This window comes from Pyrus communis, chromosome 16 (assembly GCF_041283825.1).
Source record: "Pyrus communis isolate YQ-2024b chromosome 16, ASM4128382v1, whole genome shotgun sequence".
NCBI lineage: Eukaryota > Viridiplantae > Streptophyta > Magnoliopsida > Rosales > Rosaceae > Pyrus > Pyrus communis.
This window is the reverse complement of record NC_142580.1, coordinates 10,763,501-10,781,077: the sequence shown is the minus strand read 5'-3', so window position 1 is coordinate 10,781,077 and position 17,577 is coordinate 10,763,501. Positions and strand designations below refer to the sequence as shown.

At 38.1% G+C, this 17,577-nt stretch overlaps 2 protein-coding genes and 1 non-coding gene across 3 annotated transcripts; 2 read left to right on the top strand and 1 right to left on the bottom strand.

The window, feature by feature from the left end:
• Positions 1-2,697: 2,697 nt before the first annotated feature.
• On the top strand, positions 2,698-10,569 carry LOC137731869 (ISWI chromatin-remodeling complex ATPase CHR11). Its single transcript, XM_068471112.2, has 25 exons — positions 2,698-3,089; positions 3,837-3,971; positions 4,078-4,184; positions 4,401-4,513; positions 4,629-4,726; positions 4,843-5,022; positions 5,111-5,332; positions 5,557-5,691; positions 5,771-6,053; positions 6,145-6,218; positions 6,357-6,577; positions 6,679-6,766; positions 6,859-6,952; positions 7,040-7,228; positions 7,343-7,374; positions 7,512-7,585; positions 7,669-7,758; positions 7,871-7,940; positions 8,043-8,097; positions 8,184-8,242; positions 8,319-8,484; positions 9,178-9,356; positions 9,450-9,665; positions 10,079-10,180; positions 10,284-10,569. The coding sequence occupies exons 1-25, from the start codon at positions 2,859-2,861 to the stop codon at positions 10,299-10,301; spliced, it is 3,231 nt and encodes a 1,076-aa protein (XP_068327213.2). The 5' UTR covers positions 2,698-2,858; the 3' UTR covers positions 10,302-10,569.
• Positions 9,829-9,947, top strand: LOC137733045 (5S ribosomal RNA). Its single transcript, XR_011068365.2, has one exon. It is a non-coding gene; the product is annotated as a 5S ribosomal RNA (ribosomal RNA).
• A 377-nt stretch (positions 10,570-10,946) lies between the features above and the next one.
• Positions 10,947-16,325, bottom strand: LOC137731870 (serine/threonine-protein kinase PBL27). The gene is made up of 5 exons (XM_068471113.2): positions 15,634-16,325; positions 14,700-14,896; positions 14,295-14,484; positions 12,280-12,671; positions 10,947-12,141 (listed from the first exon to the last, which is right to left on the bottom strand). The coding sequence occupies exons 1-5, from the start codon at positions 15,779-15,781 to the stop codon at positions 11,512-11,514; spliced, it is 1,557 nt and encodes a 518-aa protein (XP_068327214.1). The 5' UTR covers positions 15,782-16,325; the 3' UTR covers positions 10,947-11,511.
• Between the last annotated feature and the right edge of the window lie 1,252 nt (positions 16,326-17,577).

Here is a 17,577-nt window from a genome sequence, read left to right as displayed (position 1 = left end):
GCAATATCGTTTGTTTGAAAAAAAATTAACTTAAATCATTTTCCTATAAATAAATATTGAATTCTTTTGATGGTATGTAAACTTATTTTGTTTTTTGATACAATTGATATTTTATTTTAAATGCGAACATGGAGTTTTGAATTAGGAGAAGTACACATGCTCTAACTAATGCGTTTAGATTGTACACACTACCTATTGATCTAACGATTTTTCGCTTCTCAATATTGAAAATAATCTCTGATTCGAATCCTCATTTGATTAAATAAGAAAGAAGTGAAGTCAAGATTTGGAAAACGAAACCCCCTTGTACCAATTGAATGTTTATTTTGTTATTTTTAATTGTGCTTAGTCTCTTGCATATCTAGTTTTGTCATAATAATTCTTGTTTGGATAATATTTAGGTATTCACTAGTGATTACTCTATCAACTAATTTTTTGATATGGCTCAATAAAAAAATGTCACATGTATTTTTGTTTTAAAGTCCAAGAAAAAATAAATAAGATATCCATTATTTTAAAGCAATAAAATAAGTGTTAAAATATCATTAGACAAAATCGAAAGATAATACTTACTAATGAGGACCTTTAACGTTGCGCTTTAAAGGGTATACTTTAAGGTTTGGGATAAAGTATATGCTTAAAGAATATACATGAGAGGGTTTCATTCACACGCAAATATTTAAGTTGACTCAAGAAATATTTTACAGATTACATGTTCTTTTCCACCAATGAAAATTTAAAAACTTGAAAGGAAAACACTCACACACAACCACTGTCGGCAGCTCCGAAGCTCCCCCATTCTCCACCCTTGCCCGTGCAACTCTCTCTCTCTCTCTCTCTCTCTCATCAGTAGTAGAGCAAGTTAGAGACAGATATTGTTATCATACGCCATCTAAATGCATATTAATTAACATAAACTTTCAATATACTAACATTAGTTATCATATTATCGAGTTATCGGTACTGAGAGCTGGAGAATTTGTTGCCAGCAAGCAGATGCCGTCACCAAGACATGCAAATGAAGACAATATTGTTCTATACGTTCATTTCCGGACACAACTACTGCATTCAATATGCCACGTACGTAAGTTGATCATAAGCATCGAAATCGTATCGCTGTATATATATATAGAAGCAATGGAGGTGCAGCTTTAGAGTCAGTGAAGGATACAAGATTCTAACATCGTATGGTAGTCATTAGGCGCTAGTCAAGTGACAAGTGAGGCCTAGTGCCTATGCGCTTAGACGGGGCCTAAATGGACTAAGCGGATTTAAGTAAATTTATTATAAATCATATAAATAAGTGTTTATTTACACTTAAAAAAACTATGCTTGTAATTGAGTTTATTATTTAATTTATAACATACAAAAATATCATAATTTTTGTTGTAGTATTTTAGTAAATTTGATGGTATGAGATAAAAGCTCAAGTGATTACGTGTTAAATACTTTACGAAATATTTTTCAGATGTTGTATGAATTTATAGTGAATCCTAAAATAAATGTTAAACATGTGGTATAAAAAGTAAAAGACTAGTTCGCACAACCTAATTGAACAACGATTAAAACAAAGAAAAATGGGTAGTTGGTCACATGGGAAATAGAGAGATAAGTCTTTTTTCTTCGCTAAAACCAAAGTCCAAAAACAACAGAACCATGGTAGTCTTCTTTGTGTTCATCTTCGTCTAAAATTAGATTTTTCTTCTTAGTTCAAAACTTGTATAACACATTATCAACACAACCATGATGGTCTTCTCTTTTTCACCACCTGCCCAAACCGTTGAATGGTTCACGGAGGTTCTCACATACACTTCTTTGAACTTCCTAGTGATCCCGAGAACACCGGGTCTTCGCTCTGTCCACCCTCTGCTCGTCACCAGGTTAACGACGAACTCATTAGAATGCGTCTTGACAACAATGCCAATGCCAACGAACTTATTGCAGGGCGAATTTGATCTTAAGCAACAAAAGCGTTGTAGAGGTGCCTCATGCTCGTACCATGGGGATCACCATTCTGGGTGTACGTGTGCTCCTCTTGTTTTGGGTTGTGTGTTGGGCAGTTTATTACTTGCTAATTAAGTCTGCATTGCGAGTAATTGTCAGCACTAATTAATTATCGTTGACAGTTATAAGACATTACAAGTAAACACAAAATCTTGAGTCGACAAATCATTGCCTCCTGTAAGGTTCATGTATTAAAAAAAATAAATTGAGTTGATAAATCGTCGTTTTCAAATATAGAATAACGTTGTATTAAAAGAAAATTGAGCCAGCTGACCCACCGATCGGGCATCCAAACCAGGAAAAAAATAAAAAATTAGCTGATGGACCCATCCGGCAACCCGACCCATAAGGTAGGAACCGTAGAATGAATGAGGATCCTCCAATCACATCTGTTCATAATATATCGTGCAATTAGAAATCATTGTAAATTTTTTTATTTAAAATTCAATATAAATAATACTTGATAAAAACTGACCGTAAGATGTACAACAGATGAACGAATGTAATTGAAGGATCTCAGGATTCGGCCCGTAGAATGACCAACAACATGAGAGGGGAAACCACATTTTCCTGTAATTGGCGGGAAATTCTTACTTTTCCCACCCAACGCTTTTCCGAACCGCCCATCTCGATTTCCAAATCGAACGGCTGTAAACGCATCTATTTAATAACATCCTCCAAGCCGAAGCAGCCCTACTCTCGCTCATTTTTCAAAGTTTTAAACTTTGTCATTATTTTTCGCCCAGAGGCTTCAAAAATATATAATTTAAATTCGGTCCCTCTCTCACCGCTGTCTCTCACTCTTCTCCTCTTTCGTTCACGAAACCCTCGATCTGATAAAATTAACAACCGCCATGGCGAGAGCTTCGAAGCCGCAGGTGTCGTCTGACGAAGCCCCATCCAACGGCTTTAATTCGTCGGAGGAAGAGCCGATCAACGACCAGGAGGAGGAGGAGGTCGACGAGGAGGAGCTCGAAGCCGTGGCTCGCACCGCTGGCTCCGACGACGACGAGGCAGCCGCCGACGAGAACTACCCCGGCTCCGACGATGACATGGTGGCCGATGATGGCTTGGAGGAGGAAGAGGTATGACATTTACGATTTTGCCATTGCGGTAGTGTCTACGGTGGTGCTTTGGATCTGAGCTGTGAGGTGTTACTGCTGGTGTGTTATGGTTGTTTCAAATTGAAGTTTGGGAATTTGTTGCGCTAGGCTTTTGGCGGTACAGGGATTGGTTGCTTTTTCCCCATTTTTGGGATAGAAGAATGGGGAAGGAGAGAAACGAATGCCTTGGCCTGGCGTTATTAAATTGATTTCTCAGCATTTTTAGTTTTGTTTTGCGTGGTGGTCTTTGAAGAAAAACAAGTTTCTTTGTACTGGCACTTTGTTTTCTGATATGAAAGCTGAGTAATGAACTGCGAGTGGTTATTTTTTTGTCATTGTTTGTGCATTTACCGGAAGTACTGAAGCTTCTCCAAATTTCTTGGCTCTTGGTGGATAATAGTTGTCAATGGCATCACCTAAGAGTTGTTGGCCTAGCGGTCAGGTCCTTGGTTTGCTCCCAAGTGGGCTGGGGTTCGACTCTCTCCCACGGTACCCACCTAGCAAAAATGCTATAGTTTCTTGCTCCGCAAATGTTGTGGGGTCAGGCCGGGGGGGGGGGGGGGTGGGGCTAGTTATTAGTGACTCGGATACACTAGTTTCCAACAAACAAAAAACTAGTTGGCATTGGCATCATTGTACTTGGGTTTGACTCTTTAAGGTTTGCTGGTGTAAGTGCCAAAGCATTTCAGCGCACCTTTTTTATGACCAAAGGTTCTGTCATTCATGCAGGATGATGAAGCTAGTTTGAGTAATGCTGAAATTGGAAAACGGGAAAAGGCTAGGCTCAGAGACATGCAAAATTTGAAGAGACAAAAGGTTCAAGAAATATTGGATGCACAAAATGCAGCCATTGAGGCTGACATGGTGAGTGCGTTGGAAGGGTTAATATGGCGCTGTGTTTGCACTTGTTATTGGATATGTAGTCTCTTTTATAAGGTAGCTGATTTTTTTGGTATTGGTTTAATTACAGAATAACAAGGGGAAGGGGCGGTTGAAGTATCTTCTGCAGCAGACAGAGTTATTTGCCCATTTTGCTAAAGGTGACCAGTCTGCATCCCAGAAGAAAGTGAAGGGAAAGTAAGTTCACTAATTATTGCAGAGTCTTTGCGTATTCATAATCTATACTATTTGGTCATTGATTATTGTCTTCGGTAGTATATTTTCCTTGAAGAGATAAATAGGAATCAAAATTTTGAGCTAGAATTTCTTTTGTGTAAGGTTATGATTATTGCATGAGGGAATTAAGATTTTGAAAGTTCTTACTGGTGCTTACTTGTTTAATCACAAATTTAGAGGTCGTCATGCTTCAAAATTAACTGAAGAGGAAGAGGATGAAGAATGCCTTAAGGAGGAAGAAGATGGATTGGCTGGGGCTGGAACCACACGGCTGTTGACACAACCTTGTTGTGAGAAATTTTTCTTAAATCTAGTTGATTTTCTGAAGGCTGCTTTAAAATTTACTTCACTGTTTAGGTACAGTTTAAAGTTTTAGACTTGCTTTTCCTTTTTCCTTTTGTTCAGGTATTCAGGGGAAGATGAGGGATTACCAACTGGCTGGATTGAACTGGCTCATACGACTCTATGAAAATGGTATAAATGGAATCCTTGCAGATGAAATGGTAAGCACTGATTTGCGGCTAATAGGGTTAAATCTTTCCTTTCTTCCATTTATGAATTGTGTTTTATTCTGTGTGAGCTGTCCTAATGATGAATACGTTTTGTTCTCTTCCATCAGGGGCTTGGTAAAACATTGCAAACCATCTCCTTATTGGGATACCTGCATGAGTTTAGAGGAATAACTGGCCCTCATATGGTAGTTGCTCCAAAGTCAACTCTTGGAAACTGGATGAATGAGATTCGGCGTTTCTGCCCCATCTTGCGTGCTGTGAAATTTCTTGGAAATCCTGATGAAAGAGTAAGTCATTCTGGTGTGATTTGTATGCATGAGTTATTTAAGTTTTGGATACTCTGCTCAAGATTTAATTTCTTTCTCTATCTTGCAGAAGCATATACGTGAGGACCTGCTGGTTGCTGGGAATTTTGATGTATGTGTCACAAGTTTTGAAATGGCCATCAAAGAGAAGACTTGCTTACGCCGTTTTAGTTGGCGTTATATAATAATTGATGAAGCCCATCGTATTAAGAACGAGAATTCACTGCTTTCAAAAACCATGAGGCTGTATAATACTAACTTCCGCCTCCTAATTACAGGTACACCGCTTCAGGTATGAATTGCGATATTTCTTTGATTTATGGGACATGCTACATGCTGGATTAATTTTGTTTGGCGATGCTTTATTTATGCATACCTAGCATGGCACTTGAAAGTTTCTAATTTATTTTTATTCGATGTCAATTTTTGAGGGTAACCTGGGTTAAATTTAATTTCTAAGTAGCAAGAATTTTTCTTTTTAAGCATGCTTTTTATTTTTCCATGGTTTGCTTGCAGAATAATCTTCACGAACTATGGTCTCTGCTTAACTTTCTTCTGCCAGAGATATTTAGTTCTGCTGAAACTTTTGATGAATGGTTTCAAATATCTGGTGAGAACGACCAGCAGGAGGTTGTTCAACAGCTTCACAAGGTAGGCCTAAAGTCATCTTGAGTATTTGGTGCCCCTGCTTTATCATTGCAATATCTCACTTTGATTTATTCTTCGTAAGGTCCTCCGGCCATTTCTTCTTCGAAGGTTGAAGTCAGATGTTGAGAAAGGTTTGCCTCCAAAAAAAGAAACAATTCTCAAAGTAGGCATGTCACAAATGCAGAAACAGTACTACAGGGCTTTACTACAAAAAGATCTGGAAGTTGTTAACGCTGGTGGAGAACGTAAACGCCTTCTGAACATAGCAATGCAGCTTCGTAAATGCTGTAATCATCCTTATCTTTTTCAAGGTGCTGAGCCTGGGCCTCCATATACGACTGGAGACCATCTTATCACAAATGCTGGTAAGCTTGACATTTTGTAAGTCATTGACTTCATTGATGCATATTGTTTGTTTGATCATCTAACACATCCTTATTAAATTCTCCATTGTAGGTAAAATGGTTCTTTTGGATAAGTTGCTTCCAAAGTTAAAAGAGCGTGATTCTAGGGTCCTAATATTTTCACAGGTTAGTTCCGTTCTGTGAAATCATTATACTTTTATTGGTATGAACTCATGTGAGTGTACGCAAATATGTTGTGAATTGCACTGCATGCCCAGAGATGTATCTCAATTCTGTTGTATGGTTCCTTGGTTTAAATGTCAGATGACTAGGCTGCTAGATATCCTTGAAGATTATTTAATGATGCGGGGGTACCTGTATTGTCGCATTGATGGCAATACTGGCGGAGAAGATCGTGATGCTTCCATTGATGCCTTCAACAAGCCTGGAAGTGAGAAATTTGTGTTTTTGCTATCGACCAGAGCTGGAGGACTTGGTATTAATCTTGCCACTGCAGATGTTGTCATCCTATATGACAGTGATTGGTGAGCATCTTTATCATTTTCTTTATACCGATGGTCATTGTTCTGTCTACATTTCTATACCTCTGGTGTTTGATATTGCTTTAATATGTGACGTGTCCTAGGAACCCTCAAGTTGATTTGCAAGCACAAGATCGTGCTCACAGGATTGGTCAGAAGAAAGAAGTTCAAGTGTTCCGGTTCTGCACTGAGGTATGAATGTGTTCTGACATGATACATTTCAAACTAAGTAATGTTTGTATATGGGTAGTTTCTCATTGTGCATTGTTTACACTTTGAAACAGTATACTATTGAGGAAAAAGTTATTGAGAGGGCTTATAAAAAGCTTGCTCTTGATGCTTTGGTGATTCAACAAGGGCGATTAGCAGAGCAAAAAAGTATGGAACACAATTTTTTTTCTAAGATCTTTTAAGCAAGCATATGCACAAATTTATTTCCTTTAATTTTGTTCTTGTTGTATGCAGCTGTTAATAAAGATGAATTACTTCAAATGGTGAGGTTTGGTGCTGAAATGGTCTTCAGTTCCAAGGATAGCACAATTACAGATGAGGACATTGATAGGATTATTGCTAAAGGAGAAGAGACAACTGCTGAGCTTGATGCAAAGATGAAGAAATTTACTGAAGATGCTATCAAATTTAAGATGGATGATAGTATGTTTGTCAATTTATTGTTACTTTCCTTTATGCATTAGATTATATTTTTGTTATTGCAATTGATGTTAAAATGGAAATTGCAATTTTCTAATGTTGGTGCTGTTTCTGCAGCTGCTGAATTGTATGACTTTGATGATGAAAAGGTGGGCACCATATTCTTTTAATTTTCTTCTTCTATCAAATTTTTATGGTTATGGTATTATTTCATTTGGCTTACCGTAGTTTTGTTCGTCTTTGTGATTTATAACTCATTTTGTGTGTATCTTTTTACCTGATGAAGGATGACAAGCTTGATTTCAAGAAAATTGTTAGTGATAACTGGATTGAACCACCAAAAAGAGAGCGGAAGCGCAAGTATGGATTTACCTGTCTGCCTCTTTACTTTGCATTTATTTTCTCTAGTTTATAAGCATGAATTTTTGTGCTTTCGTTTTTAGTTACTCAGAGTCTGAATACTTTAAGCAAACAATGCGCCAAGGTGCTCCAGCAAAACCAAGAGAGCCTCGAATTCCACGCATGCCTCAATTGTAAGCGCCTCCTTAAGCTGGTTGTTGACTGATTCTCATCTGTGTTATGTTCTTTGACCTTTTATAAATGTTCAATAATTCTTATTATCTATTCTTGCCTTTTTGTCTCCAGACATGATTTCCAATTTTTCCACACACAAAGGTTGAATGAGCTGTATGAAAAAGAAGTACGTTTCCTCATGGTATGTATAAGTGAACTACTATATTCATTTCTATTTATGGCTTGAGATATATGCGCCTTTGCAGCCTATTTATCTATCTTAATTTTGTCGAAAAATTCTCAGCAAACTCATCAGAAGAATCAGTTGAAAGATACAATAGAGGTGGAGGAACCAGAAGGTATTTATGGTTTTCATATGAATTCAATTAATGTGCTTTTGTGTTTTCTGCTATTCCATCTGCTAACTGCGTATTCAAATGTATAGAAGTTGGAGATCCTTTGACTGCTGAGGAGGTGGAAGAAAAGGAAAGCCTGTTAGAAGAGGCAAGTATAATATATGCTGCAGATAAGGTTCTCATCGAGGTTTTCTTTATTGAGCCTTTTTATTGGTCGATTTCAGGGTTTCTCTACTTGGAGTAGAAGAGATTTTAATACGTTCATTAGGGCCTGTGAGAAGTATGGCCGTAATGACATAAAAAGCATTGCTGCCGAGATGGAAGGGAAAACAGAGGAGGAAGTTGAAAGATACGCAAAGGTTTTTAAAGAAAGATACAAGGAGTTAAATGGTAAGCGATGTCCAGCAGTTATGTGTTGGTAGCTTTAGGTAGACAATGTCGTTGGTTAAAGTCTAAGGCTCTATTTGGAAACGTTGGAAGGCAGGATTTGGAATTGGCTTTAAAGCTAAATATCATGATCCTTAATTTTTAAATATACTATCCACATGCAACATGAATTGGTTTTAAATCTAAATAATCCAACCAAAAAAATTGATTTTGTTTGCAGTTGTCCAGGTATTGAATTTCAAATCATGTGACTGGATTTTCTATGGCTTGTATTGCTCAGTGCTTGAGCATATTAATGTCTCACCATGATTTGTGGTAGATAGGCAATTTGACATCACTGATTTTTATTGCTTAAGCACCCTTTCTAAGTACGCTTTCCAACAAATCATCTCAGATTCTGAGCAAGTTAGATCTCTTATGAGTTATGAACTCAAGCACATGGTAGATGCTTGAGTTACTTGAGTTTCTTTTCATTGGTTGGGAAATCAGAAAAAGCTATAGTTTGTGATTGAGCTAATGAAACTTGGGGCGCTTACATGTGTGTGTGTGTGTGTGTGTGTGTATGTAGAAATGTCATATATATATACACACACATATATATGCACATTATACATACAATGTCTTTTGGTTTTGTTTAGGGACCTGTTGTGATTGGAAGCTTAGATTCCAAATTGTTGACTCTATTGGTGCTTTCAGATTATGATAGGATCATTAAGAACATTGAAAGAGGTGAGGCTAGAATTTCCCGCAAAGATGAGATCATGAAAGCCATTGGGAAGAAGTTGGATCGTTACAAGAATCCATGGCTGGAATTGAAGATCCAGTATGGTCAAAACAAAGGGAAGTTGTACAATGAAGAATGCGATCGTTTCATGGTACAGTTTGGGACTCTCTAGACTCTGTTCTATACAAACTCTGATTTTTTGATGTTTAATCTCTGGTGGGTTTTCATGTCTATGTCACTACAGTTGTGCATGGTTCACAAACTTGGGTATGGGAATTGGGACGAGTTGAAGGCAGAATTCCGCACATCACCCTTGTTTCGTTTTGATTGGTTTGTGAAGTCTCGCACAACTCAGGAACTCGCTAGGAGGTGTGATACAATAATTAGACTGGTGGAGAAAGAGAACCAAGAATACGACGAGAGGGAGAGACAGGCCCGCAAAGAGAAGAAGCTTGCTAAGGTTTGAAGGCTTCAAATGCACACATTTATTCTGTACTTTATTATTATTTTTTTTCCGTTCCTGTGTAAGTTTATCTTACATTGCCGGTCCCAAGCCCGGATAAAGGAGGGGAAGGGCGTTAGGTAGTTGAGAACCGACACTCCTATCTTACGTCGAATCCTTGGGATGCGATCATACCAACTCACATGCACCGGATCCCATCCGAACTCCGAAGTTAAGCGAGTTTGGGCAAGAGTAGTACTAGGATGGATGACCGCCTGGGAAGTTCTCGTGTTGTATCCCCCCACAGCCGACCCCACCCAGTGGGAAAAGGCTTTGTTGTGTTGTGTTCGTTCCTGGTCTATTGTCAAGCTTGTTTTAAAGAAATGTTCCCAATTAGATGATGCGTTATCATGTATCATGTTTTGTTTCAGAGCATGACACCATCGAAGCGGGCCATGGGCAGGCAGCCGACTGAGAACCCAAATTCCGGAAAGAAGAGGAAGCAATTAACAATGGATGATTATGTCAACTCGGTATGTGTTTCTTTTATTGAGTTGTACAGTGTCGATTTTTAATCTCTGTAAGTGGTGGCTGATGGCTTGAATAACTGAAACAATTTATGGTCTTATTTTGCAGGGTAAAAAAAGGAAATGATCAAACAAAAACATCCTGAATGCTTTTGGGTGCTTGAGGCATCAGATGTTTCGACATCGAAAAGCACGGAGTAAGTTTAGGCTTTTTGTCTTTCGGGTCACGGTCAGGGTTCAACATTACCCGTGATCGGAGTAGTGACCGTGATCTTAGTAGCGGTAGGGTTAGCCGAATTATAAAGATATGTATAAAGAAATAGAGACTAGTTCTGATCTACCGACAATGTTTTGAACACCATGGATGTCATTCAATGAGATGTATGTCTTTGGTATACTGCTCGTCTGATGTGTAGAGAGGATATTATCTCTGTAGTTCCTCTCGGTCGCGGTTGCAGTATATATTTTTTCTTAAAGTTTGATGATGTTAGTAGACGTGTGGTTGGTCAAGGTGACTAGAGCAGTGTCGTACATAGTTTACGCTGACCTCAAGAGCTTCTCTCGTTTACGGTTTTCTAGCAAGGGTTAAGGTGCATACGATACGATGCGATTTGGTGGTCGAGCTATAATTTTATGAAGTACAAAGCAAGGGGGTTGCAACGAAGTACCAAGCATGAAAAACAATGTTTTGCAATATCAATTTTGTACATTGAACAATGAAGACAATAAAAATAAAAACATATGGGAAAATAACTTCACAAGGAGAGAAATATACATGGGAAAAACAATTGTATCGACGTTTCTGTATAGGCCGAAAACATGACTCAGAAATCCATCCATACACGAGATTGTATGAGAGAGTACAAAAGATGCAACAACATCATCCAAACCAAACCCACTACTTTCCCCAAAACGTACAGGCTACACATCATACGGGGCAAAAATTATACATCGTTCCGACGACTCTCCCTGTAATATGAGCATCAGAACATTAATACAAAGACCAACATGTTGCATACAACCGTTCTGTTGTCGGGCGCTACCCGAAAATCATTAAACTACCCCCATTCCTCCAATCCCTTTCTCGACTTGTTTCTTCCTTTACTGCAATACCCGAGCATTCAGTTTCCATACTCAACTACAAGAATGACATATCACAAGCAAACAACAGCCAAAGCCGGAGGATGACAGAATACTTATTCCCTCGGTGAGCATGGACACCAATACCGTAAAGGATGAATGCAGCTCTCATAATCTTCTCTTTCATCGCGATGTCCCCCAGAAACTTACAATACATTTTTCCTCAGAAGAAAACTTTACCAGGCTTGTTGCTGCATTTACTCATTTGTACCGTCAAAGCTACCCATCGCATTTGCTCGCTTCTTTTCTCTCCAATTTTCACCCCAAACCTTTGCCTCAGCCACTGCACGTTCTCTATCTAGATCACGGTTTCTGGGAGTTTCCCGTGCTCTCCCAGCACTTAATGGGCTGTCTCTCTGAGACTCTTGTCGGTCCAACCCATCTAAACCTCCTCTTCTCCCAGACCCAGTGCCAGTTTCAACCCTCCCTAATTCTGCGGCGGTATTCAAGTCCTTATTGGGGTCTCTTCTTCTGAAATCAGGTGAGTTTTTATGCCTAGCAGGAGAACCCTGTCGTCCACCACGTTCAGAGTCATCTGGGCTATCTAGCCCATCTCCCATGTTCCTTCGTTCATCCCTGTGCCTAGGAGTAGATGGACCAACTCTGTTACTTTGAGTACTGGCTGCATTTGGATCATATGTTTGGGAGGCTAAGTACGTGAGAGCAGTCACAACATCCCCTATTAGAGGCCTTGTAGCCGCTTGCTCCTGCAAACACATGGCTGCAACAGCAAGAGCTTGGTAGAGCCCTCGCATTGGGTAACGGCCTTGCAATAGCGGATCGGCCATTTTCGGGAACTTCCTACGATCCTTGAAGAGTGGCCGTGCCTGTAAACCGAATATCCACAAAACGAGAAGACAAAAACAAAAGGACAGCTTTGTTTCAAGTGAATTTGCGGAGTGATGAAAACTTATCTGAAAAAATATTAACAACCAAAATTATAAAAATGACAAATGCATACTTACCCATGCAACAAGATTATGCTCTCCAGGACCTCGGGTATTATCAATGGCTTTTCGCCCTGTAATAAGTTCAAGGAAGACGACTCCAAAACTGTAGACATCGGACTTCAGAGTCAGCTGGCCAGTCATAGCATACTCTGGAGCACAGTAGCCATATGTTCCCATCACACGTGTGGAGACGTGTGTCTTGTCACCAACGGGACCTAGTTTTGCAAGCCCAAAATCAGATAACTTTGGGTGAAAACCCTCGTCAAGAAGGATGTTTGACGATTTCAAGTCTCTGTATATGACGGGAGGGTTTGCTTTATCATGCAAATATTCCAAACCCTTAGCTGCACCCGCCGCAATCTTCATTCTTGTGTTCCAGTCCAGGGGTTCCTTGTCTGATGGAAGATCTGAAAATGTAAAACAGAAGCAATGTGGATGATTGAAAGAAATTGTACACATCGAAAACAAACTTCAGATTTGTAAGTAATAAAGAGATTTGAAGGGAGAAGAAATTGTTCACGAAAAAAAAAAGATAATGATACTGCAAAATTAGGTTTTGGGGTTTTGGCAATATGACTGAGCAGAGTGTTTACTGGCCCTTCTCAGTGCATTGAATTTGAAAGTTAGATGTTACAAAAGTAGTCAGTTTGCAGCAAAGGCCACTAACCTTCAAGTTAACATACTCTTTCTTTTACATAGCAATATTTAGTCGTTCATTTGTAAGTACTGTGAAAGGTTTCCTAGAGATCCTTGGTACACTTGAACCCAGGTCTGGGTAGTTGACTGTCGGAAGAGTAGTTCATATCTTTGGAGCTATATTACTCGACTAAAAACCTTTTTGCCACTTAGCTTCACTTCAGGCCCTTTTCACACATTTTTTTTCTGTTCCAACAATTATTTTTAAGGTCCTTTTGATACCGTGAGCTTGAATCCAATCACTGTTCCGATGGGAAAATCCATTTTGAAAAATTACCCTCAACTGTAACTTTGACAGGTATCACCCTCAACTGATCAGAAAAGCAAACAATCTAATATCTATTCCTTTATTTCCATGCATTTATCTTACTGACCTAATTTTGGTTTCATTCATTCAGTTTTCCTATCATTCATTCAGTAACATAAGATGTATCTGGCATCAGCCAGTAAACACACAGTAAAAATATCCCTTCTGTATTCTACGACAATGTGGCAATTAGATTAACTGTTTCCTCTGTTTTGAATCCGCATTTACTACCATGTCAGCCTTACGTACAGGACTCAGTGCATATCCCATGTGCATCACAGTGCGCCTTTTTTGGCCTACTAGTATCCTAAATGTACAGTCCATGGACTGTCAAATATGAAAAAATGAAATTTGGAACTTTCACTACTCAAAACAAGCCCAGAACTACAACAGAGACACAATGTCATGTCAACGCAATAAACTCAAAGTAAGAGCTATTCCAGACGTCAAGAGCCGATGAGGAGAAAGATGGCTAGGTTACAAAACTTAATCATTTTAAAGCAATCCCATGTTTGTCTCCAACAAAATTTTTTATCACTGGTTTTTCTGATTTGAATCCCGCAATCTCACTATGGAAAGCATAATCAAATACGGAAAAACAGCGCAACGCTATGACTTTGACCAAGAAAGGAACTCATGCAGCATAACCAAGGGATTATGCCAGCAGTTGAGTACAGACTAAAAGTACAAGTTAGATTAACTAGATAGAATTGTCAAATAAATAGCAGGAATGACTTATTAATCATCACTCATCAGCATTTGATCTACTTCAGTGACGGTAATCTATTAGCTGAATCCCTGATTAACTCTTGTTTCATGTGAGAAATGTTGCCATAAAAACAAACCCTAAAATAGTGATGCAAGATATAAGATCACCTTAAGGAAACTAACATTCGAGGACTAACACAGGCAGAACAAGTTATCGAGAATATGTATTTAAGATAAGATGCATCGCCATTCGCCACTAAATCAGGGAAGAGTCATGTCATTATATTTTTCTATGGTAATAAGAGAAATTCGATCTAACCATGTAAATGATCCTCCAAGGATCCCAAGGGCATAAACTCATAAACAAGGAGGCGTTGATCCCCATCAGCACAATAGCCAATCAAGTTAACAAGGTTTGTGTGATGCAGAAGGCTAAGCATAAGAACCTCAACCAAAAATTCTCGATTTCCTTGAAGACCATTCCGGTCAAGTTGTTTCACTGCAACTACCTGGAAACAAATAAATTCATAGGAGAGATCGATCATGGACTACTAGATGGAAAATCAGCAATTGATGCTTCAAATGAACTCTGCATACAAGTTTACCACAATCCAGAAAATGCTGAATAAGATCCTAAATGTAACAGATAGTATCAAGACTCAGAAAAATACTTAAATATGCTATGGTGATGTTTCTCCATTTCATTTCGAACCAATGAACCTACCTGTCCTGTGCTCTCCAAGCGACCTTTGTAAACACGTCCAAAACCACCTTCACCCAACAAACATTCTGGCCTAAAATTCTTTGTTGCAGCTGCGAGCTCCCGGAAGGTAAATGTTTGTGCAGCAATGTGTGCCGTAGGTCCATCTTTTGGAATAGGTGGTTCCTTCTTAGGATCAGAACCATTCCGTAATTTTTTATCTGAAAAAGGATCAAAGAAGTTGAAAAGGGGTTTGGTTAACAAAGAAACTAAAATACATAGAGCCAAGCGAACAACTTCTGAAGCTATAGAAACTATTCACTCAGTAGCCTAACGGATATTCATAAAATTGGAAAGAAACAAAAAAAGACGAGGAAAGCTAAGGGCTGAAGTGGCCTAAATGATACTTCAATGTTAATGCACAAGCAAAGACCTCAGATTCAAAATCACTAACAACGACAATTACTGCATACCGGGCACATATAAATTGTCATAACAGTTATTCTGTGACCATGTCAATTTAAAGCTTAAAACTAACATAATTTCTAAATGTTTGGTACATCTGGAAGTTAAAGAATGAACACAAAACGCCATAAACCGAAAGAAAAATGCTCGAAACTTCAGGAACTAATTGTAGATCTCCAGGATTGATTCACTTGCAACTCCATCAAGTTCAAATTCAAACAACACATATAAGAAAATCAACAATTAAGGAATTACTCCAACAAAGAAACCATAAAAACCCCAATTACCAAACCAACCAAAACCATCCAACAAAGACCACAGATGCATCAGATCAACCGTACTACATATTTTACCAACAACCCATGATCACGGTACACCACAAAAACCCCCAAAAAACACAAAATTCAGCAGAACCACAACCCACCAATCAAAAACCAAAGAAACCCAGAAAAACAACTTTGAAGAAAATAAAAAATTGGAGAGAAAAATTCACCAGAGCTAACTCTTGTAACATGGTGAGACTGAGCAGCTGAGCCTTCTTTAACTGATGAGTCCTTCTTGGTCACTTCCTTGACACCACTACCACCACCGCTGCCCTCTTTGTTTTTGGATGATCCAAAACAAGGAAAGCACCCACCCATATCAAACTCCAAGCAAAAAATCAAAATCTCCCCCAACAAAAAGTTCAAAACTTTTTCAACAATCACTCATCAGTCATCACCTACCTCCTTCCCCACAGTCCACACACACAACCCAATCTCCCAATTCCAATCAAAATTTCTAAATTCACCCACTTTCTCTCGCTCTATCTCTCTCTCTAGGATCCCAAGTGGCCATTTAAGAATAAGATCGAGACCAACATGTCTGAAGAAGCAGATCAACAAATCGAAGAAAAAAACTGGTGTGGTGTAAAAAGAGAAGTAAAGAAAAAGAAATATTACAAGTTTTAAAAAAAATAGGAGAAAAATTATGTAAAATATGAAGACCAACAATAATGAAATAATAAGAGGGGGATTAACTTTTAATTAATTGTAGGATTATGTAGTCATTAGGAGCTAATTACTCATACGTAATGTTAATCTCTTGGAATCATGAGAAGATGCCCTTATGCCACCAACAAGAAAAAAGAAATTTACTTTTTGGTTATGCTTTTTCTTTTTTAACTTTTTATCCTTTGGGGTAGATAAATTTTTATTAATATTCTATAGACAAGTTATATGTTATTTTATTTTACGTGTTAGGATAAAGTTTGACGAAAAAATTTCTACGCCTGACTTTGAAAATATGTCTGATAAAATATAAACTAATATATTAAACTTTCTAATTTGAACGAAATAATAACGATATTTGACTGTATCAAAATACTATTTGGACGAATGAAATTTTTTTAGTGTGCACGGAATCTGAATGGTACACTATATATCGTTATATAAGTGATGAAAAATATTATTTTTCACGTATTCCTTCACTTACATATCGACATTTAGTGTATTATCCTATATTCCGAACGCATAAAAATCTTTAAGGACAGACGTCTTAAAATTTACAATTGTTATTAATAATCATGAATGAGGATCATCTACATGAGTGGGACCTACCTTTCGAAGGGATGTGCTTCCATACACACTTTGTGATGGACATCCTTAACACATGTCTTAAAACTACGAAGACCCTCTGGGTGGGGAAGAAAGGTTCCGATCCGTTGCGTTAGAAACTATTTTATTGCTCGTGGTATAGGGGTGTGAGCCGTTGGATGGAGAGATGGGTGAATGGGTTACTGGTGGATAATAGGTGTGACGATGCTGTCTGATGATCCAACCGTATTGGGGAGAGATCAGAGTAGCAGTACATTTCTGACAATTTTTAAAATTTAAAATCCAAAATCCAAATACCAATAATATGTTTAATAATTTTTTATTCAAAAAATCTTTTATATTTTAAAAGCAAAAACACACAGAGCCAAATGAAACGGGATGCAATATTATAAGTGGTGATGTTTGATATCGATTCTTTAGCTATGTATTTTGATTTTGCAAAGTTTGTGTGTTGTTCCGGGGGATAGTAAACTTTGTTGCCCATGAGGTGGCTTTGTTTGCTAACAAGTATGACGGTGAGTTCCTTTAGGATGAGATTGGCCGCATTTTTTATTTAGGCATATTTGTCAATTTGTTCTTAAACTTGTATAGAGTTGTCAATCTCTCATTTGAACTTTAATTTTAGTCAATTACCTCCATACACTTTTATAATTATCTAATTTTCTTTTTGAACTTTAACTTTAGCCGATTACTCCCTAAACTTTTATAAGTAGCCAATTTTCCCCCTAACGTTAGATTTTAAGAATTTTAATCCATCTTGATCACGGAAACAAAACATGAATATTGTATAAGGGCAAAAAGGATGAAAAATTGAATGAAAGTTCTAAAAATCTAACACACCA